This window comes from Scyliorhinus canicula, chromosome 6 (genome assembly GCF_902713615.1).
Source record: "Scyliorhinus canicula chromosome 6, sScyCan1.1, whole genome shotgun sequence".
NCBI classification, from domain to species: domain Eukaryota; kingdom Metazoa; phylum Chordata; class Chondrichthyes; order Carcharhiniformes; family Scyliorhinidae; genus Scyliorhinus; species Scyliorhinus canicula.
This window is the reverse complement of record NC_052151.1, coordinates 5,992,685-6,018,624: the sequence shown is the minus strand read 5'-3', so window position 1 is coordinate 6,018,624 and position 25,940 is coordinate 5,992,685. Positions and strand designations below refer to the sequence as shown.

At 52.3% G+C, this 25,940-nt stretch overlaps 1 protein-coding gene across 1 annotated transcript in view; it reads right to left on the bottom strand.

The window, feature by feature from the left end:
• Nucleotides 1-1,758: 1,758 nt before the first annotated feature.
• The window catches only part of LOC119966966 (epoxide hydrolase 1-like), a 43,111-nt gene continuing 18,929 nt past the window's right edge, over nucleotides 1,759-25,940 (bottom strand). Inside the window, exons 4-9 of the mRNA XM_038798931.1 lie at nucleotides 25,246-25,470; nucleotides 22,369-22,498; nucleotides 19,669-19,883; nucleotides 16,404-16,512; nucleotides 5,033-5,158; nucleotides 1,759-2,244 (exon numbers count right to left, since the gene is read on the bottom strand). Of these exons, the coding sequence (XP_038654859.1) occupies nucleotides 2,040-2,244; nucleotides 5,033-5,158; nucleotides 16,404-16,512; nucleotides 19,669-19,883; nucleotides 22,369-22,498; nucleotides 25,246-25,470 (1,010 nt within the window). The 3' untranslated portion in view covers nucleotides 1,759-2,039. The remainder of the gene's footprint in view (nucleotides 2,245-5,032; nucleotides 5,159-16,403; nucleotides 16,513-19,668; nucleotides 19,884-22,368; nucleotides 22,499-25,245; nucleotides 25,471-25,940) is intronic.

The following is a 25,940-nucleotide window of genomic DNA, read 5'->3' as shown; positions in this document are numbered from 1 at the left end:
GCAAAGGTCCCAGCACTGATTCCTGCGGAACACCACTGGTCACAGCTCTCCAATTAGAAAAGCACCCTTCCGTTGCTATTCTCTGCCTTCTATGACCTAGCCAGTTCTGTATCCACCCTGCCAGCTCACCCCTGATGCCATGTGACTTCACCTTTTGTACCAGTCTGCCATGAGGGACCTTGTCAAAGGCCTTACTGAAGTCCATATAGAGAACATCCACTGCCCTACCTGCATCAATCATCTTTGTGACCTCTTCGAAAAACTCTATCAGGTTAGTGAGACCATGCTCAGTTAGACAAAACCATGCTGCCTCTCACTAATACGTCCATTTGCTTCCAAATGGGAGTAGATCCTGTCTTGAAGAATTCTCTCCAGTAATTTCCCTACCACTGACGTAATGCTCACTGGCCTGCAGTTCCCTGGATTATCCTTGAAAGACCTGTTCATGTGCTGTATTGTTCTGTGTTCCCTTCAAGTAAACAATGTGGCATCTCTTTGACCCCTTGTTTGTGAATATTTCATGCAGTCATTTTGGGGTCCAGCTTCCCTCCTTCAATCTTCCCTTTGCCTTCTAATAAAAACACTTAAAGGGATATGGGCAACAGGTAGGGAGGTGGCTTTGAGACCTGGAAGAGATCAGCCATGATCTGATTGAATGGCAGAGCAGGCTCGAAGGGCCGAATTGCCTACTTCTGCTCCTAGTTCCTATGTTCCATTCCTCATCAGCCTCATCCGCCTCCTTGCACTTCTGCCTGCCATTGTGTCCTCTCGCCATTTCACCCCTCCTTCCAGATTGCCCCATTTTTCTTCATCATTTTTTTCCCCCGCCTCACCTCACAATTTACCCCCAATCGAACTCTGGACCATTGGAGTGCAGGGTCTATGAGACCTGTAGCACGGTGATGTCCATAAAGACCAACTCAGCATGGAGCCAGAGGGCATTGCCAGCCTCCCCAGCAGAGTGGCATTCAGTGCAACAGGAGCTATGGCAGGTAGGCTTTGTATGTTGCACTCACCTCAAAGTCTCAAGGGACCTGATGTCTGCTTTGTGCATGTCACTCTTTTTCAAACAATTTTTATGATCATAATAATCTTTATTGTCACAAGTAGGCTTACATTAACTCTGCAATGAAGTTACTGTGAAAATCCCCTAGTCGCCACATTCCGGCGCCTGTTTGGGTCTCAGAGGGAGAATTCAGAATGTCCAATTTACCTAACAGCACATCTTTCGGGACTTGTGGGAGGAAACCGGAGCACCCGGAGGAAACCCACGCAGACACGGGGAGATCGAACCTGGGACCCTGGCGCTGTGAAGCAACAATGCCAACCACTATGCTGCAGTGCTGCCCGTTGGAGGCCAGTGCTATGTCCCTTATTGCTTGGGCAGCATGGTAGCACAGTGGTCTCAGGTTCCATTCCCGGCTTGGGTCACTGTCTGTGTGGAGTCTGCACGTTCTCCCCGTGTCTGCGTGGGTTTCCTCCGGGTGCTCCGGTTTGTGGGAGCTTGCTGTGCACACATTAATGGTCAAGTTTCCCAAATTGCAATGGTAACGACAGCTTGAATTTATTTCACTGGCTGTTAAGCTATTCCAAACATCCTGAGATGTGGAGAAGCGCTGCATATAAGTACAAGTTGTTATTTCTAATTGGACGTTTGTCTGGTTTGAACAAGAGATCAGGTTAATTCTGTATTTCAGTGAGATTCGGGGGGGACTGGGTGGTGGGGGGAGCAGTGATTGTAAAACAAAATGTCAGCTGTTCTCCGCAACATCATCTTTATTTTTCAATCTATAATTGAAATAATACATGGGATTCCAGAAACAGGATCGAACAGTGAAAATTACATTCAGTTTCTTCAATCGGGTAGAAAGGGATTAGTTTTCCCATCTTCAGTGATTAATTAATCTTCAGTGATTAGATTTTATTGACCTTGTGAAATAAGAGAGGCCAGTTTCCAGCATCCATTATCAGAGAGCTCTACACTTTCTAAGGCACAGGGATCAGATTCCTAAACACACAAAAACAGTGATCTGGAATTCTCAGCTGCTCTTTTCCACAGTTTGGACAAACTGCTGGAGATTCTCAGCCAATAGTTCAGGTTCCTCAAAGGCTGCAAAGTGGCCTCCACGGGACATGTAGGAGAAGCTCACAATCTTCTTGTACTTCATCCTGGCCCAGACCAGTGGAACATGCATCAACTCATTGGGAAATGCAGCCAATCCAGCGGGAACATAGACTCCGACTCTGGATGGGAAACAGGAAAAGAGGAAAGAACAGGAAAAGGAGACATGCAAACCATCAGAAGATTCCCAAAAGACGAGCACAATGAAATGAATGAATGAAAATCGCTTATTGTCACGAGTAGGCTTCGATGAAGTTACTGTGAAAAGCCCCTAGTCGCCACATTCCGGCGCCTGTTTGGGGAGGCTGGTATGGGAATTGAACCGTGCTGCTGGCCCTGCCTTGGTCTGCTTCAAAAGCCAGCGATTTAGCCCAGTATGCTAAACCAGCCACATCATAGCCTCAAGAACCAGGAGACAGGTTTCAGGAAAACCACAACGGGCGCAATTCTCCGGGAAAGGTTTCTAAGTGTGGAAGTGAACGGGAAGCATCGTGAACTTCCCGGCACTTAGCGCTGCAAGGCTGACAGCGCAATACGTTAATTGGTCCACTTAACGAGACCCCCACGAGCTTAATGCCGCAAATGACGGCTCGTCAGCCGATTCACTTGGACCGCACTGTCAGCCCCCTGCTAACAAGATCCAGCAGCATTAAACTGCTCATGCACAGCCAAGCCCAGTCACCGGGCCACAGGGGTGAGTTGACATTCCCCCCACATCAAAACCTTCCCACCCCCACGCGACCAGCCAACCACCTTCCATTTACCCCCCCCCAACCCTCCCTTCAACCCCGACCCTTCACCCCAGCCCTCCCGCCACCACCACGTGCGGCTAACAATGCCCTCTCTGTCTGCGCAGGAGAAACTGTCCCATAATTGCCCGGAGAGGGCCCGGACTGGGGGAGGGCTGTCGGACATAAGAATCTTCACGCCATTCGAGGAACGGGCCCTGGAGATTAAGGGGGGAGGACAGAGCGGTCAGGCAGCTGGGATGACTAGGGTAAGAGTAGGGCCAGTCAAGGACAGTGGTGGGAAGTTGTGTGTGGAGGCTGAGGAGATAAGCGAGATACTAAATGAATACTTTTCGTCAGTATTCACTCAAGAAAAAGATAATATTGTGGAGGAGAATGCTGAGACCCAGGCTATTAGAATAGATGGCATTGAGGTGCGTAGGGAAGAAGTGTTGGCAATTCTGGACAAGGTGAAAATAGATAAGTCCCCGGGGCCGGATGGGATTTATCCTAGGATTCTCTGGGAAGCCAGGGAAGAGATTGCTGAGCCTTTGGCTTTGATTTTTAGGTCATCATTGGCTACAGGAATAGTGCCAGAGGACTGGAGGATAGCAAATGTGGTCCCTTTGTTCAAGAAGGGGAGTAGAGATAACCCCGGTAACTATAGGCCGGTGAGCCTAACGTCTGTGGTGGGTAAAGTCTTGGAGAGGATTATAAAAGATACGATTTATAATCATCTAGATAGGAATAATATGATTAGGGACAGTCAGCATGGTTTTGTGAAGGGTAGGTCATGCCTCACAAACCTTATCGAGTTCTTTGAGAAGGTGACTGAACAGGTAGACGAGGGTAGAGCAGTTGATGTGGTGTATATGGATTTCAGTAAAGCGTTTGATAAGGTTCCCCACTGTCGTCTATTGCAGAAAATACGGAGGCTGGGGATTGAGGGTGATTTAGAGATGTGGATCAGAAATTGGCTAGTTGAAAGAAGACAGAGAGTGGTAGTTGATGGGAAATGTTCAGAATGGAGTTCAGTTACGAGTGGCGTACCACAAGGATCTGTTCTGGGGCCGTTGCTGTTTGTCATTTTTATAAATGACCTAGAGGAGGGCGCAGAAGGATGGGTGAGTAAATTTGCAGACGACACTAAAGTCGGTGGAGTTGTAGACAGTGCGGAAGGATGTTGCAGATTACAGAGGGACATAGATAAGCTGCAGAGCTGGGCTGAGAGGTGGCAAATGGAGTTTAATGTGGAGAAGTGTGAGGTGATTCACTTTGGAAAGAATAACAGAAATGCGGAATATTTGGCTAATGGTAAAATTCTTGGTAGTGTGGATGAGCAGAGGGATCTCGGTGTCCATGTACATAGATCCCTGAAAGTTGCCACCCAGGTTGATAGGGTTGTGAAGAAGGCCTATGGTGTGTTGGCCTTTATTGGTAGAGGGATTGAGTTCCGGAGCCATGAGGTCATGTTGCAGTTGTACAAAACTCTAATACGGCCGCATTTGGAGTATTGCGTACAGTTCTGGTCGCCTCATTATAGGAAGGACGTGGAAGCTTTGGAACGGGTGCAGAGGAGATTTACCAGGATGTTGCCTGGTATGGAGGGAAAATCTTATGAGGAAAGGCTGATGGACTTGAGGTTGTTTTCATTAGAGAGAAGAAGGTTAAGAGGTGACTTAATAGAGGCATACAAAATGATCAGAGGGTTAGATAGGGTGGACAGCGAGAGCCTTCTCCCGCGGATGGAGGTGGCTAGCACGAGGGGACATAGCCTTAAATTGAGGGGTAATAGATATAGGACAGAGGTCAGAGGTGGGTTTTTTACGCAAAGAGTGGTGAGGCCGTGGAATGCCCTACCTGCAACAGTAGTGAACATGCCAACATTGAGGGCATTTAAAAATTTATTGGATAAGCATATGGATGATAAGGGCATAGTGTAGGTTAGATGGCCTTTAGATTTTTTCCATGTCGGTGCAACATCGAGGGCCGAAGGGCCTGTACTGCGCTGTATCGTTCTATGTTCTATGTTCTAACCCACCGCACAGGCCTACAGCAGGAAATGGTGGCTTGGGTAGAGTGGGAGAGTGTCATTGGCTGGACCTGTTGATTTGATTTTGAGCTAGCGCATTGACCTTGTCACACAGTTAGCATTCTGCAGGAATCACAACTCATCACTCACTTGGCATCAATCCGGTTCCTGAAATCTACCCCCAGGTTCTCTTTGTACATGCGCATGGAGGAGGTAATCGAACCCGTCACCCAGTAGATCATCACATTGGTCAAGAGCTCATCCAGCGTGAATTTCCTGGGATTGGGACAGACAGACAAAGATATAAGTCCAGTATATACATAGAACATAGAACATTACAGCGCAGTACGGGCCCTTCGGCCCTCTATGTTGCGCCGACCTGTGAAACCATCTGAAGCCTATCTGACCTACACTATTCCATTTTCATCCATATGTCTATCCAGTGACCACTTAAATGCCCTTAAAGTTGGCGAGTCTACTACTGTTGCAGGCAGGGTGTTCCACACCCCTACTACTCTCCTGAGTAAAGAAACTGCCTCTGACATCTGTCCTATATCTATCACCCCTCAATTTAAAGCTATGTCCCCTCGTGTTGGTCATCACCATCCGAGGAAAGAGACTCTCACTGTCCACCCTATCTAACCCTCTGACCATCTTATATGTCTCTATTAAGTCACCTCTCAGCCTTCTCCCCTCTAACAAAAACAACCTCAAGTCCCTGAGCCTTTCCTCGTAAGATCTTCCCTCCATACCAGGCAACATCCTAGTAAATCTCCTCTGAACCCTTTCCAAAGCTTCCACATCCTTCCTATAATGTGGTGACCAGAACTGCATGCAGTACTCCAGGAGCGGCCGCACCAGAGTTATGTACAGCTGCAGAATGTCCTTGTGGCTCCGAAACTCAATCCCCCTGCTGATAAAGGCTAGCACACCATATGCCTTCTTAACAGCCCTATTAACCTGGGTGGCAACTTTCGGGGATTTATGTACCTGGATGCCGAGATCTCTCTGTTCATCTACACTACAAATAATCGTGCCATTAGCCCAGTACTCTGCATTCTTGTTACTCCTTCCAAAGTGAACCACCTCACACTTTTCCGCATTAAACTCCATCTGCCACCTCTCAGCCCAGCTCTGCAGCTTATCTAGAAGTAGAACAGTACAGCACAGAACAGGCCCTTCGGCCCTCGATGTTGTGCCGAGCAATGATCACCCTACTCAAACCCACGTATCCACCCTATACCCGTAACCCAACAACCCCCCCCTAACATTTTACGTTTTAGGACACTACGGGCAATTTAGCATAGCCAATCCACCTAACTCGCACATCTTTGGACTGTGGGAGGAAACCGGAGCACCCGGAGGAAACCCACGCACACACTGGGAGGACGTGCAGACTCCGCACAGACAGTGACCCAGCCGGGAATCGAACCTGGGACCCTGGAGCTGTGAAGCATTTATGCTAACCACCATGCTACCGTGTTGCCCTATGTCCCTCTGTATCCTATAACATCCTTCAGCACTATCCACAACTCCACCGACCTTTGTGTCATCTGCAGATTTACTAACCCATCCTTCTACACCCTCTTCCAGGTCATTTATAAAAATGACAAACAGCAGTGGCCCCAAAACAGATCCTTGCGGTACACCACTAGTAACTCGACTCCAGGATGAACATTTGCCATCAACCACCACCCTCTGTCTTCTTTCAGCTAGCCAATTACTGATCCAAACCGCTAAATCACCTTCAATCCCATACTTCCTTATTTTCTGCAATAGCCTACCGTGTGGAACCTTATCAAACGCCTTACTGAAATCCATATACACCACATCAACCGCTTTACCCTCATCCACCTGTTTGGTCACCTTCTCAAAAAACTCAATAATGTTTGTGAGGCATGACCTACCCTTCACAAAACCGTGTTGACTATCGCTAATCAACTTGTTCTTTTCAAGATGATTATAAACCCTATCTCTTATAACCTTTTCCAACATTTTACCCACAACCGAAGTAAGGCTCACAGGTCTATAATTACCAGGGTTGTCTCTACTCCCCTTCTTGAACAAGGGGACAACATTTGCTATCCTCCAGTCTTCTGGCACTATTCCTGTCGACAAAGACGACATAAAGATCAAGGACAAAGGCTCTGCAATCTCCTCCCTGGCTTCCCAGAGAATCCTAGGATAAATCCCATCTGGCCCAGGGGACTTATCTATTTTTACACTTTCCAAAATTGCTAACACCTCCGCCTTGTGAACCTCAATTCCATCTAGCCTGGTCGACTGAACCGGAGTATTCTCCTCGACAACATTGTCTTTCTCCAGTGTAAACATTGACGAAAAATATCCATTTAACGCATCCCCTTTCTCCTCTGATTCCACACACAACTTTCCACTACTATCCTTGATTGGCCCTAATGTTACTCTAGTCATTCTTTTGTTCCTGATATACCTATAGAAAGCCTTAGGGTTTTCCTTGATCCTATCCACCAATTACTTTTCATGTCCTCTCCTCGCTCTTCTTTTTTTTAAAAATAATCTTGTACAGAAAATATAACAACAAACAATGAAAAGCAACAATAAAACACCATAATAACTGTAACACCCCCAAGACCGTATCAACGCATGTATCACACTCCTTCCCCCCCCCCCCCCCCCCCCCCCCCCACGCCCCCAAACCCAGTAAACAACAAGAGAACTTAAAAATAACAAATTAAAATTAAATAAGCAAACATAGTCAACGTCTCCCCCCCGGGTTGCTGCTGCTGCTGACCCAGCACCCTATCGCTGAGCCAGAAAGTTGAGGAAAGGTTGCCACCGCCTAAAGAACCCTTGTACCGATCCTCTCAGGGCGAATTTGACCTTGATCCTCCGCTCAGATCCTCCGCCGGGCCAGCAAACCGGCCTCTTTCGCCTCCTGCATTCCCGGCTCCACCCAACCCCAAAAATCGCGAGTCCCCATCCTGGCTTGACCCTGGATCCTACCACCCTCGACACCGTCCTCGCCACCCCCTTCCAGAACTCCTCCAGTGCCGGGCATGCCCAGAACATATGGGCATGGTTCGCTGGACTCCCCGAACACCTGACACACCTGTCTTCGCCCCCAAAGAACCTACTCACCCTAGACCCGGACATGTGGGCCCGGTGCAGCACCTTGAATTGGATGAGGCTAATCTTCGCTCTTCTTAACTCTCCCTTTAGGTCCTTCCTGGCTAACTTGTAACTCTCAAGTGCCCTAACTGAGCCTTCATATCTCATCCTAACATAAGCCTTCTTCTTCCTCTTGACAAGTGCTTCAACTTCCTTAGTAAACCACGGTTCCCTTGCTCGACAACTTCCTCCCTGTCTGACAGGTACATACTTATCAAGGACACGCAGTTGCTGTTGCTTGAAAAAGCTCCACATTTCGATTGTACCCATCCCCTGCAGTTTCCTTCCCCATCCTATACATCCTAAATCTTGCCGAATAGCATCATAATTTCCTTTCCCCCAGCTATAATTCTTGCCTTGCAGTATATACCTATCCCTGCCCATTGCTAAAGTAAACATAACCGAATTGTGATCACTATCACCAAAGTGCTCACCTACATCTAAATCTAACACCTGGCCAGGTTCATTACCCAGTACCAAATCCAATGTGGCCTCGCCCCTTGTTGGGCTGTCTACATACTGTGTCAGAAAACCCTTCTGCACACACTGTACAAAAACTGAGCCATCTATAGTACTGGAACTATAGTATCGATAGATAAGGTTACTGAGGGGTCACATGCCTTTCTGATCCTCTTGTATCTTTCCAGCATTTAATATTTTCAATTCTCCAACCTGCCACTTCATCCTCTCTCTACTGTTACACTGAGGTTCCCTTCAAAAAGGGGGCAAAGGGGAGAAGGGGGAGGATTTGATAAGATTATTTCAGCTTTACATAAAATAGCCAAAGAAAAGCTGTTCTCATTGGCTGATGGCACAAGGACTTGGGGACACAGATTTCAAATTTTGGGTAAGAGATTCAGGGTCTGTGAGGAAGCTCCTTTTTACACAGTGCGTGGTGAAGCCCTGGAGCCTGCTGCCGACAGGCTGGTGGAAGTGGAGACAAAAGGAAATTGAGTGGTTAATTGAAAGAAAAAGACTTGTAGGGCTACAATGCTAGAGATGTAAATGGGACTGATTAGATTACTCTGCAGAGAGCCTGTATGGCCTTGATTGGCTGAATGGCCTTTGTGTTCGGGTCCTTGGACAGAGAGGAGGGAAAAGGACAGATGTTCAATGTCCTCCGAATGCATGGGAAGGTGTTATGGGAAGGCAATGAGGTGTTGGGGGTGATAAAGGAGCGGACCAGGCTGTCGCAGAAGGAACAGTGCCTTCAGAATGCATGGCCCCTTCGCAATACCTACCCCTTTACCTCCTCTCTGCTCACTATCCAAGGCTGCTCTCTGCTCACTATCCGAGACGTGTCTCTGCTCACTATCCGAGACGTGTCTCTGCTCACTATCCGAGGTGTGTCTCTGCTCACTATCTGAGACGTGTCTCTGCTCACTATCCAAGGCTGCTCTCTGCTCACTATCCGAGACGTGTCTCTGCTCACTATCCGAGACGTGTCTCTGCTCACTATCCGAGACGTGTCTCTGCTCACTACCCGAGGTGTGTCTCTGCTCACTATCCGAGACGTGTCTCTGCTCACTATCCGAGGCGTGTCTCTGCTCACTATCCGAGGCGTGTCTCTGCTCACTATCCGAGGCGTGTCTCTGCTCACTATCCGAGGCGTGTCTCTGCTCACTATCCGAGGCGTGTCTCTGCTCACTATCCGAGGCGTGTCTCTGCTCACTATCCGAGGCGTGTCTCTGCTCACTATCCGAGGCGTGTCTCTGCTCACTATCCGAGGCGTGTCTCTGCTCTCTATCCGAGGCGTGTCTCTGCTCACTATCTGAGGCGTGTCTCTGCTCACTATCCGAGGCGTGTCTCTGCTCACTATCCGAGGCGTGTCCTGCTCACTATCCGAGACGTGTCCTGCTCACTATCCGAGACGTGTCCTGCTCACTATCTGAGACGTGTCTCTGCTCACTATCCGAGGCGTGTCTCTGCTCACTATCTAGACATAGACATAGAACAGTACAGCACAGAACAGGCCCTTCGGCCCTCAATGTTGTGCCGAGCCATGATCACCCTACTCAAACCCACATATCCACCCTATGCCCGTAACCCAACAACCCCCCCTCCCCCCCTTAACCTTACATTTATTAGGACTCTACGGGCAATTTAGCATGGCCAATCCACCTAACCCGCACATCTTTGGACTGTGGGAGGAAACCGGAGCACCCGGAGGAAACCCACGCACACAGGGTTCTGAGACGTCTCTCTGCTCACTATCCGAGGCGTGTCTCTGCTCACTATCCGAGACGTGTCTCTGCTCACTATCCAAAGCTGCTCTCTGCTCACTATCCGAGACGTGTCTCTGCTCACTATCCGAGACGTGTCTCTGCTCACTATCTGAGACGTCTCTCTGCTCACTATCTGAGACGTCTCTCTGCTCACTATCCGAGGCGTGTCTCTGCTCGCTATCCGAGGCGTGTCTCTGCTCGCTATCCGAGACGTGTCCTGCTCACTATCCGAGACGTGTCCTGCTCACTATCCGAGACGTGTCTCTGCTCACTATCCGAGGCGTGTCTCTGCTCACTATCTAGGCATAGACATAGACATAGAACAGCACAGAACAGGCCCTTCGGCCCTCAATGTTGTGCCGAGCCATGATCACCCTACTCAAACCCACATATCCACCCTATACCCGTAACCCAACAACCCCCCCCTTAACCTTACATTTATTAGGACACTACGGGCAATTTAACATGGCCAATCCACCTAACCCGCACATCTTTGTACTGTGGGAGGAAACCGGAGCACCCGGAGGAAACCCACGCACACAGGGTTCTGAGACGTCTCTCTGCTCATTATCCGAGGCGTGTCTCTGCTCACTATCCGAGACGTTTCTCTGCTCACTATCCAAAGCTGCTCTCTGCTCACTATCCGAGACGTGTCTCTGCTCACTATCCGAGACGTGTCTCTGCTCACTATCTGAGACGTCTCTCTGCTCACTATCTGAGACGTCTCTCTGCTCACTATCCGAGGCGTGTCTCTGCTCACTATCCGAGGCGTGTCTCTGCTCACTATCCGAGGCGTGTCTCTGCTCACTATCCGAGGCGTGTCTCTGCTCACTCTCCGAGACGTCTCTCTGCTCACTATCCGAGGCGTGTCTCTGCTCACTATCCGAGGCGTGTCTCTGCTCACTATCCGAGGCGTGTCTCTGCTCACTATCCGAGACGTGTCCTGCTCACTATCCGAGACGTGTCCTGCTCACTATCCGAGACGTGTCTCTGCTCACTATCCGAGGCGTGTCTCTGCTCACTATGTAGACATAGACATAGAACAGTACAGCACAGAACAGGCCCTTCGGCCCTCAATGTTGTGCCGAGCCATGATCACCCTACTCAAACCCACATATCCACCCTATACCCGTAACCCAACAACCCCCCCCTTAACCTTACATTTATTAGGACACTACGGGCAATTTAGCATGGCCAATCCACCTAACCCACACATCTTTGGACTGTGGGAGGAAACCGGAGCACCCGGAGGAAACCCACGCACACAGGGTTCTGAGACGTCTCTCTGCTCACTATCCGAGGCGTGTCTCTGCTCACTATCCGAGGCGTGTCTCTGCTCACTATCAGAGGCGTGTCTCTGCTCACTATCCGAGGCGTGTCTCTGCTCACTATCCGAGGCGTGTCTCTGCTCACTATCCGAGACGTGTCTCTGCTCACTATCCGAGACGTGTCTCTGCTCACTATCCGAGACGTGTCTCTGCTCACTATCCGAGATGCGTCTCTGCTCACTATCCGAGATGCGTCTCTGCTCACTATCCGAGACGCGTCTCTGCTCACTATCCGAGACGTGTCTCTGCTCACTATCCGAGACGTGTCTCTGCTCACTATCCAAGACGTGTCTCTGCTCACTATCCGAGACGTGTCTCTGCTCACTATCTGAGACGTCTCTCTGCTCACTATCTGAGACGTCTCTCTGCTCACTATCCGAGGCTGCTGTCTGCTCACCATCCGAGGCGTGTCTCTGCTCACTATCCGAGATGTGTCTCTGCTCACTATCCGAGATGTGTCTCTGCTCACTATCCGAGGCGTGTCTCCGCTCACCATCCGAGGCGTGTCTCCGCTCACCATCCGAGGCGTGTCTCTGCTCACCATCCGAGGCGTGTCTCTGCTCACCATCCGAGGCGTGTCTCTGCTCACCATCCGAGGCGTGTCTCTGCTCACCATCCGAGGCGTGTCTCCGCTCACCATCCGAGGCGTGTCTCTGCCCACCATCCAAGGCGTGTCTCTGCCCACCATCCAAGGTGTGTCTCTGCTCACCATCCAAGGTGTGTCTCTGCTCACCATCCAAGGCGTGTCTCTGCTCACTATCCGGGACGTGTCTCTGCTCACCATCCAAGGTGTGTCTCTGCTCACCATCCAAGGCGTGTCTCTGCTCACTATCCGGGACGTGTCTCTGCTCACCATCCAAGGCGTGTCTCTGCTCACCATCCAAGGCGTGTCTCTGCCCACCATCCAAGGCGTGTCTCTGCCCACCATCCAAGGCGTGTCTCTGCTCACTATCCAAGGCGTGTCTCTGCCCACCATCCAAGGCGTGTCTCTGCCCACCATCCAAGGCGTGACTCTGCTCACCATCCAAGGCGTGTCTCTGCTCACCATCCAAGGCGTGTCTCTGCTCACCATCCAAGGCGTGTCTCTGCTCACCATCCAAGGCGTGTCTCTGCCCACCATCCAAGGCGTGTCTCTGCCCACCATCCAAGGCGTGTCTCTGCCCACCATCCAAGGCGTGTCTCTGCCCACCATCCAAGGCGTGTCTCTGCTCACCATCCAAGGCGTGTCTCTGCTCACCATCCAAGGCGTGACTCTGCTTACCATCCAAGGCGTGTCTCTGCTCACTATCCAAGGCGTGTCTCTGCCCACCATCCAAGGCGTGTCTCTGCTCACCATCCAAGGCGTGTCTCTGCTCACCATCCAAGGCGTGTCTCTGCTCACCATCCAAGGCGTGACTCTGCTTACCATCCAAGGCGTGACTGCTCACCATCCAAGGCGTGTCTCCGCTCACCATCCGAGGCGTGTCTCTGCCCACCATCCAAGGCGTGTCTCTGCTCACTATCCGGGACGTGTCTCTGCTCACTATCCGGGACGTGTCTCTGCTCACCATCCAAGGCGTGTCTCTGCTCACCATCCAAGGCGTGTCTCTGCCCACCATCCAAGGCGTGTCTCTGCCCACCATCCAAGGCGTGTCTCTGCCCACCATCCAAGGCGTGTCTCTGCCCACCATCCAAGGCGTGTCTCTGCCCACCATCCAAGGCGTGTCTCTGCTCACCATCCAAGGCGTGACTCTGCTTACCATCCAAGGCGTGACTGCTCACCATCCAAGGCGTGTCTCTGCTCACCATCCAAGGCGTGTCTCTGCTCACCATCCAAGGCGTGACTCTGCTCACCATCCAAGGCGTGTCTCTGCTCACTATCCAAGGCGTGTCTCTGCTCACTATCCAAGGCGTGTCTCTGCTCTTTATTTGAGGCCCCAAACACTTCTTCCAGGTGAAGTGGTGATTTATTTGTACTTCTTTCAATTTAGTCAATTCATTGCTCATACTGGGGTCCTCTCCATATTGGAAAGATCGCAGACTAAGTGACCACTTTGCAGAAGACGTCTGCTCACTTCACAAGCATGACCCTACCTTGCTGTCACTTGACATTTCATTTCACCCTCTTGGTCTCGTGGCACATTTCTGGCCTTGACCTGCTCAAAGTCCCGGTGCAGCGGAGAAACAACACCTCATCTTCCAACGAGGTACTTCAAAACTTTCTAGACTCGAGCCTGCGTTCAATAACTTCACACATTTTGATTATTTATTTCCCCGAAGCACACTTCATATCTTGCTTTCAGACAGAGCTGACCTTTATTCTACTATTAACTACGGTTTATATATTTTAAAATACTTTTCACTGTACCTCAGTACACATGACAATAAATCTGTATCTGGTCTGGACTAAAGCTATGTTTCTTTACTATTACCCTTTCTACTTCCTTCGATATTTAATCATTGTCGTTTCTTTTTTGTTTTAAATTTGTCTTTTACATTTAGTGTGCCTAATTCATTTTTCCAATTACGGGGCAATTTAACGTGGCCAATTTACCTAGCCTGTACATCTTTGGGTTGTGGGGGTGAAACCCACACAAACACAGGGAGAATGTGCAAACTTCACACGGACAGTGACCCAGGGCCAGGATCGAACCTGGGACCTCAGCGCCGTGAGGCAGCTGTGCTAACTGACTGCGCCACCGTGCTGCCCAATCATTGCTGTTTCTAACCTATGGCATAATTTTCCTTCTGTTCCACCTGAACCTCCCCCACAACAGCATAAAACTCACATTTAGATGAGTACAAAATGCCATAGCATACAAGGCCACGGGCCAAATGCTGGAAAATGGGATTAGAATAGATAGGTGCTTGATTACCGGGGCTGACACAATGGGCCATAGGGCCTCTTTCTGTGCTGGAAGAGTGTAGGTGACTTTATGACTCATCACATTTCCGTCTCTCTTCACTTCTGATAAAAAGTCATATTGGCCTAATGTTACAATACCCTGGACGAGTGCCCGGTCAATCCCAGCCCAACAGGCCCCGGGGTCCCAACACAAGTGAATGAACTAATAATTCGGATACAGTTTCTGAGATTTTTGACCCTTGATTGCTCCAATGACTTACAGGCACCACATTTGTAGGTGATACGAACAACATTTTATAACAAAAATAGAGATAAGACTTGCAATACTTACCATAGAATAACAACCAGCTAATCCACTACTCCCCCCTTTCCCCGTCCCACCCTCTACCCAAATTCACACAAGGTAGGCACACAGAGGAAGGGATAGTGGTTAAATGATAGGGATTAAAAAGAGAAAAGTGAGATGAGTATCCTTGTTTCTAATATTAAAGTCGTTGTAGCCTGTTGTCTTCCCAGGACGTGGAGTGTTTGAAATCACCAATTGGATTGCTAATGAGGATCATCTGGCAGTAGCATTCAGTCAGAACTCCCAGGCTGTAGGCTTTTCTCTAGAGAGTCACTTTCACTTTTATTAACCTGGGCCTTCACACAAAGAACAGCCTCAGGGCTGTGAAATTCCTATTTGTTTCCAACACCACCAGAAATACCAATAGCTTGTCTGAGATATGCGGAGAATCGCGAAGGCCGTCGTGAAATCGGCTGACTTTCATGACGGCCTCGGAGCCCGCTCCCCGCACCTAATTCACCCCCACCTGGGGGGCTAGGAGCGGCGCTCCGTTGTTCTCGGCGGCGCGGCCTTGACGCTGGCGTCTCGGCGGCACGCCAAGAATAACGCAACGGCGGCGCCTATATGACGTTGGCCGGCTCCAACCCGCGCATGCGCGGCTGACGTCACGACGCTGACGGCACGAATCCGTGCATGCGCGGTGGCCATCATTCCCCTCAGCCGCCCCGCAAGACATGGCGGCTTGATCTTGCAGGGCGGCGGAGGGGAAATAGTGCGTCCGATTTGGAGCACGATCGCGGTGCTAATTTCCAAAAAGACCACCCACAAGCCCCAAACTGGCATCTCCACATCCGTTTCACGATGGCAGCGACCAGGTGTGGTTGGCGCCGTCGTAAAACGGTCTCGAACGGCAGGCCGCTTGGCCCATCCGGGTGGGAGAATCGCCGATCGCCGTAAAAAAACGGTTCTTCCGAGCCGGGGGGGGCGGGGCGGGGCGCGAGGAGGGCGTAAAATCTGTCGGGCTAACCTCCCACGATTCTCCCATGCCGCATGGGGAGCGGGGAATCGCGTCCAAGGTTCTCCACACAAAAGTTTAAAAGGGTTTTTAAACAACTGACCTGGCCTGCAGCTGGTGGCTTCTCTGGATCCCTGTCTCCCCTCAAACTCCGTTCTCAGCCTGGACTGTATTCTTACTTGGTTTCCAGACTTAATGGAATGTCCTCCAGCTTTACTGAGGAGAAAACAGAGTCTCCAAACAGGGAGAGTGGAACAAAACTAAAATCCAGGTGAAGCCTTCCTGCCCCTTGCAGAACATTCCAGAACGGTCAGCACCGATCAGCATAGACTATTAGCGAAGAGCCAACAAAGTAAACAGCTGATTGGCCGACAGCCAAGCCCATCGAGGTGAGTCATCGCTGATGTCAGACTAAACAGCACATCCTGCAGGATTCCATTTCTAAATTAAAGGTGAAGTCCATCTTAAAGGCATTGATCCCATTGTGTCTGTCATTCAGTACTATCCGAGGCAGTTCACTGAACCTCTCGGGAGCGTCAGCCTTCTGTTAATTGGGTTATACTTTGGATTGTCACTCATTGACTTTCGTACAAATATGCAGAAAGTCACACCACCACCTCCCAAGACCCTCCAGAGAGAGAAATAAGAACTGAGGATATATAAATCTCCCACCTTGTGAGTCCTCCATCTTCAAGGTCCCGGAAATCCTTGCTTGTCCAGGTTGAAAACTTCTCCAGTATATAAGCAGCTAAACCCACGGGGGAGTCATTCAGCGCACAGCCTGGGAAACAGAAAGAGAGTGCCTCACTCCAGGGGTCAGTTATACTCAATATAAAACCCTTGAACTCCTCGATCTGGTTCCAGTTTCCAAACCTGCGACCTCAACCACCTAACAGGACAAGGACAGCAGATCCATGCGGACATAATCACCTGCAAACTCCCTCTCAGACACTCACCATCCTGACTTGGAAACATATCTGTGTTCCTTCATCATCACTAGGGCACAACACTGGAATTGTCGTCTTAACAGCACTGCCAGTGTACTTCCTCAACAGCACTGCCAGTGTACCTCCTCAACAGCACTGCCAGTGTACCTCCTCAACAGCACTGCCAGTGTACCTCCTCAACACCACTGCCAGTGTACCTCCTCCTTAACACCACTGCCAGTGTACCTCCTTCTTAACACCACTGCCAGTGTACCTCCTCCTTAACACCACTGCCAGTGTACCTCCTGAACACCACTGCCAGTGTACCTCCTTCTTAACACCACTGCCAGTGTACCTCCTTCTTAACACCACTGCCAGTGTACCTCCTCCTTAACACCACTGCCAGTGTACCTCCTCCTTAACACCACTGCCAGTGTACCTCCTCCTTAACAGCACTGCCAGTGCACCTCCTCCTTAACACCACTGCCAGTGTACCTCCTCCTTAACACCACTGCCAGTGTACCTCCTCCTTAACAGCACTGCCAGTGTACGTCCTCCTTAACACTACTGCCAGTGTACCTCCTCCTTAACACCACTGCCAGTGTACCTCCTTAACAGCACTGCCAGTGTACCTCCTTAACACCACTATCAGTTTACCTCCTCCTTAACACCACTGCCAGTGTACCTCCTCCTTAACACCACTGCCAGTGTACCTCCTTAACACCACTGCCAGTGTACCTCCTCCTTAACACCACTGCCAGTGTACCTCCTTAACACCACTATCAGTGTGCCTCCTCCTTAACACCACTGCCAGTGTACCTCCTCCTCAACAGCACTGCCAGTGTACCTCCTCCTCAACAGCACTGCCAGTGTACCTCCTCCTTAACACCACTGCCAGTGTACCTCCTCCTTAACACCACTGCCAGTGTACCTCCTCCTTAACACCACTGCCAGTGTACCTCCTCCTTAACACCACTGCCAGTGTACCTCCTCCTTAACACCACTGCCAGTGTACCTCCTCCTTAACACCACTGCCAGTGTACCTCCTCCTTAACACCACTGCCAGTGTACCTCCTCCTTAACACCACTGCCAGTGTACCTCCTCCTTAACACCACTGCCAGTGTACCTCCTCCTTAACACCACTGCCAGTGTACCTCCTTCTTAACACCACTGCCAGTGTACCTCCTCCTTAACACCACTGCCAGTGTACCTCCTGAACACCACTGCCAGTGTACCTCCTCCTTAACACCACTGCCAGTGTACCTCCTCCTTAACAGCACTGCCAGTGCACCTCCTCCTTAACAGCACTGCCAGTGCACCTCCTCCTTAACACCACTGCCAGTGTACCTCCTCCTTAACACCACTGCCAGTGTACCTCCTCCTTAACACCACTGCCAGTGTACCTCCTCCTTAACAGCACTGCCAGTGCACCTCCTCCTTAACACCACTGCCAGTGTACCTCCTCCTTAACACCACTGCCAGTGTACCTCCTCCTTAACAGCACTGCCAGTGTACGTCCTCCTTAACACCACTGCCAGTGTACCTCCTCAACAGCACTGCCAGTGTACCTCCTTCTTAACACCACTGCCAGTGCACCTAAACCATTTGGACTGTAGTAGTTCAAGAACAAAGCTCACCACCACATTCACAAGGGCAAATAGGGAAGGGCAGTGAATGCTGTCCGAGCCACATCCCATAAAATATTAAAGAAAAGGTTTGTTATTCATTTCAGAGTAGCTGTTATCCTCGATCTAAAACCCTCAATTAGATATTAGTCTATTACTCAGTCCCAGGTATCTTTATTCTATATATAAATGCCTCAGTCCCTCGATTAAATGTTGGATGGTCACTCCTTTCTCACACTCACACCTACCCAGAGTGTCATTCCTTTCTCACTCTCACACACCTACCCAGAGTGTCACTCCTTCCTCACTCTCACACACCTACCCAGTGTGTCACTCCTTCCTCACTCTCACACACCTACCCAGAGTGTCACTCCTTTCTCACACTCACACACACCTACCCAGAGTGTCACTCCTTTCTCACACTCACACATTGCCAAGAACCCTACCATTAACCCTGTATTCCGCATTCAGATTTGTCCTTCCAAAATGGACAACCTCACACTTGTCAGGGTTAAACTCCATCTGCCACTTCTCAGCCCAGCTCTGCATTCTATCTATGTCTCTTTGAAGCCGACAACAGCCCTCCTCACTATCCACAACTCCACCAATCTTCGTATCATCTGCAAATTTACTGACCCACCCTTCAACTCCCTCATCCAAGTCATTAATGAAAATCACAAACAGCAGAGGACCCAGAACTGATCCCTGCGGTACGCCACTGATAACTGGGCTCCACACTCACACACCTACCCAGAGTGTCACTCCTTTCTCACACTCACACACCTACCCAGAGTGTCACTCCTTCCTCACTCTCACACACACCTACCCAGAGTGTCACTCCTTCCTCACTCTCACACACCTACCCAGAGTGTCACTCCTTCCTCACTCTCACACACCTACCCAGTGTCACTCCTTTCTCACACTCACACACACCTACCCAGAGTGTCAATCCTTCCTCACTCTCACACACCTACCCAGTGTCACTCCTTTCTCACACTCTCACACACCTACCCAGTGTGTCACTCCTTCCTCACTCTCACACACCTACCCAGTGTCACTCCTTTCTCACACTCACACACACCTACCCAGTGTGTCACTCCTTTCTCACACTCACACACCTACCCAGTGTCACTCCTTTCTCACACTCACACACACCTACCCAGTGTGTCACTCCTTTCTCACTCTCACACACCTACCCAGAGTGTCACTCCTTTCTCACACTCACACACCTACCCAGTGTCACTCCTTTCTCACACTCACACACACCTACCCAGAGTGTCACTTCTTCCTCACTCTCACACACACCTACCCAGAGTGTCACTCCTTCCTCACTCTCACACACACCTACCCAGAGTGTCACTCCTTTCTCACACTCACACACCTACCCGGAGTGTCTGGTTTTGTCCCCTGAATGTGCATATACCCCGACTCCTTCAGCAAGTCATAGACATTCTTCTTTACAAATGGATATATTCGCTCAATGTCAGTCTGTGTGAATCCAAACAAGGAAGGCAAATACTTCCCTAGGAATAGGGAAGGAAGGATGTTCATTCCAATCCTGGAAATTGGGAAGAAGTTCAAGTGGATTCCTTTAACATTCCTGTAAGATAAGGGACGGACACACTTATTAAGAACACTGCGGCAGAATATAGCCAGCACCATCCCAGGCACCATATACCAGTACTGGACACCGTGCACCTTCACGGGAGCCCTGTACTTTCCGGGCTCCCTGTACCGTCCCGGGCTCCCTGTAACTTCCCGGGCTCCCTGTACCGTCCCCGCACCCTGTACCGTCCCGGGCTCCCTGTACCGCCCCGGGCTCCCTGTACCGCCCCGGGCTCCCTGCACCGTCCCGGGCTCCCTGCACCGTCCCGGGCTCCCTGCACCTCCCCGGGCTCCCTGTACCGTCCCGGGCTCCCTGTACCGTCCCGGGCTCCCTGTACCGTCCCGGGCTCCCTGCACCGTCCCGGGCTCCCTGCACCGTCCCGGGCTCCCTGCACCGTCCCGGGCTCCCTGCACCGTCCCGGGCTCCCTGCACCGCCCCGGGCTCCCTGTACCGTCCCGGGCTTCCCGTACCGCCCCGGGCTCCCCGCACCGCCCCGGGCTCCCCGCACCGCCCCGGGCTCCCCGCACCGCCCCGGGCTCCCCGCACCGCCCCGGGCTCCCCGCACCGGCCCGGGCTCCCCGCACCGGCCCGGGCTCCCCGCACCGCCCCGGGCTCCCCGCACCGTCCCGGGCTCCCTGTACCGCCCCCGGCTCCCTGTACCGTCCCGGGCTCCCTGCACCGTCCCGGGCTCCCTGCACCGTCCCGGGCTCCCTGCACCGTCCCGGGCTCCCTGCACCGTCCCGGGCTCCCTGCACCGTCCCGGGCTCCCTGCACCGTCCCGGGCTCCCTGCACCGTCCCGGGCTCCCTGCACCGTCCCGGGCTCCCTGCACCGTCCCGGGCTCCCTGCACCGTCCCGGGCTCCCTGCACCGTCCCGGGCTCCCTGCACCGTCCCGGGCTCCCTGCACCGTCCCGGGCTCCCTGCACCGTCCCGGGCTCCCTGCACCGTCCCGGGCTCCCTGCACCGTCCCGGGCTCCCTGCACCGTCCCGGGCTCCCTGCACCGTCCCGGGCTCCCTGCACCGCCCCGGGCTCCCTGCACCGCCCCGGGCTCCCTGCACCGCCCCGGGCTCCCTGCACCGCCCCGGGCTCCCTGCACCGCCCCGGGCTCCCTGCACCGTCCCGGGCTCCCTGCACCGTCCCGGGCTCCCTGCACCGTCCCGGGCTCCCTGCACCGTCCCGGGCTCCCTGCACCGTCCCGGGCTCCCTGTACCGCCCCGGGCTCCCTGTACCGTCCCGGGCTCCCTGTACCGCCCCGGGCTCCCTGTACCGCCCCGGGCTCCCTGTACCGCCCCGGGCTCCCTGTACCGTCCCGGGCTCCCTGTACCGCCCCGGGCTCCCTGTACCGCCCCGGGCTCCCTGTACCGCCCCGGGCTCCCTGTACCGCCCCGGGCTCCCTGTACCGCCCCGGGCTCCCTGTACCGCCCCGGGCTCCCTGTACCGCCCCGGGCTCCCTGTACCGCCCCGGGCTCCCTGTACCGCCCCGGGCTCCCTGTACCGCCCCGGGCTCCCTGTACCGCCCCGGGCTCCCTGTACCGCCCCGGGCTCCCTGTACCGCCCCGGGCTCCCTGTACCGCCCCGGGCTCCCTGTACCGCCCCGGGCTCCCTGTACCGTCCCGGGCTCCCTGTACCGTCCCGGGCTCCCTGTACCGTCCCGGGCTCCCTGTACCGTCCCGGGCTCCCTGTACCGTCCCGGGCTCCCTGTACCGCCCCGGGCTCCCTGTACCGTCCCGGGCACCCTGTACCGTCCCGGGCTCCCTGTACCGTCCCGGGCTCCCTGCACCGCCCCGGGCTCCCTGCACCGCCCCGGGCTCCCTGCACCGCCCCGGGCTCCCTGCACCGCCCCGGGCTCCCTGCACCGCCCCGGGCTCCCTGCACCGCCCCGGGCTCCCTGCACCGCCCCGGGCTCCCTGCACCGCCCCGGGCTCCCTGCACCGTCCCGGGCTCCCTGCACCGCCCCGGGCTCCCTGCACCGTCCCGGGCACCCTGTACCGTCCCGGGCACCCTGTACCGTCCTGGACAAAACAGCAAGTTAAGAGCTCAAAAGCAACTTCCCCTTGAACTCCTGCCCCCACCATCCTTTGCTCCCTCTGTTCTCTCTCTCCATGCCAACACCACCAAACTACACCAACTCCACAACCCCTCTTAAGTCCCCTCTGTCACCCCTTCACTTTCCTGCCCGCGTTAGCCACCCACTCTCCCCAACATCACTGCCCCAACCTCACCAACACTTTCCATCCCTCCACCTGCTTCATCCTGTCCTCACCTCTACCCCCTTTCCCACCTCCCCATACACTCTCCCAATGACTTCCTTCCCTAGACTTATCCCAACACCAATCACTATCCTTCCCTGAATTTCCTTCACCCATTCCGATGCCCACCCACATCCCCACCCCAAACATCTCCCTTGCCCCACAACCACGCCAATACACCACTTTGTGTTAAATTATGGGTATATCCTTCAATAACAGAAAGACTTACTCTGGCTTCATCTGGGCCATGTTAGTGGAAATCTGGGCTCCCCAATCTCCCCCTTGCACGTAGAAGCGATGGAATCCCAGGCGACGCATTAGCTTGCAAAATACACGAGCAGCCGCAATGGTGTCAAAACCTGGAAACAGCAAATATCACAACATTTCAGATCTCCCTCACCAGTCATCCCATTTCAAAAAAGACAAGCCAAACAATTTACCCAACCCAAACCAATCTGTTCCACCAAACACAATCCAGCTCACCGCGATCTCCCCCAACCCAATCTCCCCCGGCCCGACCCAATCTCCCCCGACCCGACCCAATCTCCCCCGGCCCGACCCGATCTCCCCCGGCCCGACCCGATCTCCCCCGGCCCGACCCGATCTCCCCCGGCCCGACCCGATCTCCCCCGGCCCGACCCGATCTCCCCCGGCCCGACCCGATCTCCCCCGGCCCGACCCAATCTCCCAAAACTGCTCACCCCAGGCCAATGCTGGCATCTCCACGTCATGTTTTCCCTGGAGCAGAGGAGGCTGAGGGGCGGGATCTGATCAAGGTTTACAAAATTTAGAGATTGTAAGAAACTTTTCCCCGATGGCAGAGGTGTCCAAGACCAGGGGGCATAGGTTAAAGGTGAGGAGTAAATGGTTTAGAGGGACCTGAGGAAACATTGTTTCACTCAGATGTTGGTGGAAATATGGAACGGGCTGCCTGAGAGGGGGGTGGAGGCAACATTTAAAGAAGTATCTGGACGAGCACTTAAATCGCCATGGCAGAGTGGGCTTTGGGCCAAGTGCTGGCAAATGGCATTAGTTTAGATTGGTATTTGATGCTCAGCACAGACATGGTGGGCCGAAGGGCCTGCGGATGTGCTGTATGACTATTATGAGGATACAAAGAGTTTGCAAAGGGAGATAAATAGATTATATCCCAAAGAACTGACAGCTGGAGTATAATGTAGCAAAATGTGAGGTTATCCACTTTGGTAGAAGAATAGAGAATCAGAATATTACTTAAATGGAGAGAGGCTGCAGAACACGACAGTACAGAGGGATTTGGGTGTCCACGTACGTGAAGCACAAAAAGGTTAGCATGCAGATACCGCAAGTAATTAGAAAGACAAATGGAGTGTGGACCTTGATTGCAAAGAGGATATAAGTAAGGAAGTCTAGCTACAGCTGTACAGGGCATTGGTTGGATGAAGGTTTTTTTACAAATGAATTCCATCATGGCAGTCAAGTCCTGAAGTGGACTCATCTTCTGGCCCAGAGGTAGAAACACTGCCACTGCATCACAAGATCTCCGACTAATCCCTATCGGTGCTGATGTATCACCCCCAGCACCAGAAACTCTTATCTTGTGCAGCAGCCTTTCATGTGGCACCTCAGTGAATACCTTTTGGATATGCAAATATGTTACATCTACTGGTTTCCCTTTATCCACCCAGCTTGTAACATCCTCAAAGAACATTGTTAAATTTGTCAAATACGATTTCCATTTCAAAAGACCATGTTGACTCTGTATAACTTTTATTATGACTTTCTTAATGTTTTGTTATGACCACCTTAATACTGGATTCTAGCTTTTTCCCAAAGACAGATGTTGGACTAACTGACCTCCTTTCTGTTTCAATCCTTTCTTGAATTCGCAGTTTTCCATTCTTCTGGGACCTTTCCCGAATCTGGAGTGCTTTGGAAGATTACAGCCAATTTGTCCACTATCTCTGCACCATTATTAAGACTCTGATCCGGGCAGCACGTTGGCTCAGTGGGTTAGCACTGCTACCTCACAGGGGGCAGCACGGTGGGGCAGTGGGTTAGCCTCACAGGGGGCAGCACGGTGGGGCAGTGGGTTAGCACTGCTGCCTCACAGGGGGCAGCACGGTGGGGCAGTGGGTTAGCCCTGCTGCCTCACAGGGGCAGCACGGTGGGTCAGTGGGTTAGCACTGCTGCCTCATAGGGGGCAGCACGGTGGGTCAGTGGGTTAGCACTGCTGCCTCACGGGGGCAGCACAGTGGCGCAGTGGGTTAGCACTGCTGCCTCACAGGGGGCAGCACGGTGGGGCAGTGGGTTAGCCCTGCTGCCTCACGGTGGGGCAGTGGGTTGGCACTGCTGCCTCACAGGGGCAGCACAGTGGCGCAGTGGGTTAGCCCTGCTGCCTCACAGGGGCAGCACGGTGGGGCAGTGGGTTAGCCCTGCTGCCTCACAGGGTGCAGCATGGTGGCACAGTGGTTAGCACTGCTGCCTCACGGTGCTGAGGTCCCAGGTTAAATCCCGGCTCTGGGTCACTATCCGTGTGGAGTTTCCACATTCTCCCAGTGTTTGCGTGGGTTTCACCCCCACAACCCAAAGATGTGCATGGTGGGTGGATTGACCATGCTAAATTGCCCCTTAATTGGAAAAAAATGAATTGGGTACTCTAAATTTATTTTTAAAAGACTCTGGTCCAGGGAACTTGTTTGCCTTTAGTCTCATTAGTTTTATATGTATTTAGGTTGCAGACCATTCATAATCTAATTGAAGGCAGAATATACTCGAGGAGCTGAAAGGGCCTTCTCCTGTTCCTATGTAACCTGGGATAGAGCCCGAATATATTCCAACCAATTCCTCTGCCAATCCTCACACAGTGCTAAAAGCAAATGACTGCGGATGCAGCAATCTGAACCAATAACAGAGAACACTGGACAATCTCAGCAGGTGTCACAGTATCTGTGGAGAGAGGAGGGAGCGAACTTTGAGTCTGGGTGACTCTTTGACAAAGCCTGCTTCCTGTCAGTTGCATTACAGCATTGTGTCATTAACCCAAGTGGCCATGGGAGGAACCAGAGGAAGAGATTCAATGAGAAGGTGGTCCTCCCTGAGGAAGAAGAGCCAGCGGAAGACTCACCTTGTTTGCATGGAGCCTCGGAGAAGCCATAGCCTGGGATGGATGGACAGATGACCTCAAAGGTTTCCCCACTCAGGCCGGAACTGGCTGGATCAGTCAGCTGAGGTATGATCTTATAGAACTCATAGAAAGAGCCTGGCCAGCCGTGGATCATCATCAGGGGTACCGCAATCTGGCCTTGGGGCAGACGGGGAGGCTTCACATGGACAAAATGGATAGAAATTCCTGGGAAACGAAACAAAGCATGCCAATGTTGCAGAGGTTAAAAGTCAACATGCATATATCCTTGTATTTATATTATAAACTGAACTTGGTAAAACATTCCAAGGTACTCCGCCATCACTTTCAACACCGAGTTTGATTTTTCTAAGCAAAGCTCATCTCTCACCATCCCTTTCCCTGTTATCTTACCCTTTGCTCTTTCCCAGCAGGCAGCATTTAACCAAGTTGCCTGTCCCAGATCACTGAAAGGCTTGGGTCCATAAGCTTGGCTGACACTCCAGTGTCATAGAGGGAGTGCTGTCTCACTGGAGGTGCTCATTATTCAGTGAGATGTTACACATGAATGAGTTTCTGTCTGCCAGCTCAGCTGCCTGTTGGTAGTTCCCAAAGGCGGAGTAGACAGGGCAGTGGAAATGGGTAGAGTGCTCTTTTGAAGGGTCAGTGCAGACTCGATGGGTCGAATGGCTCCCTTC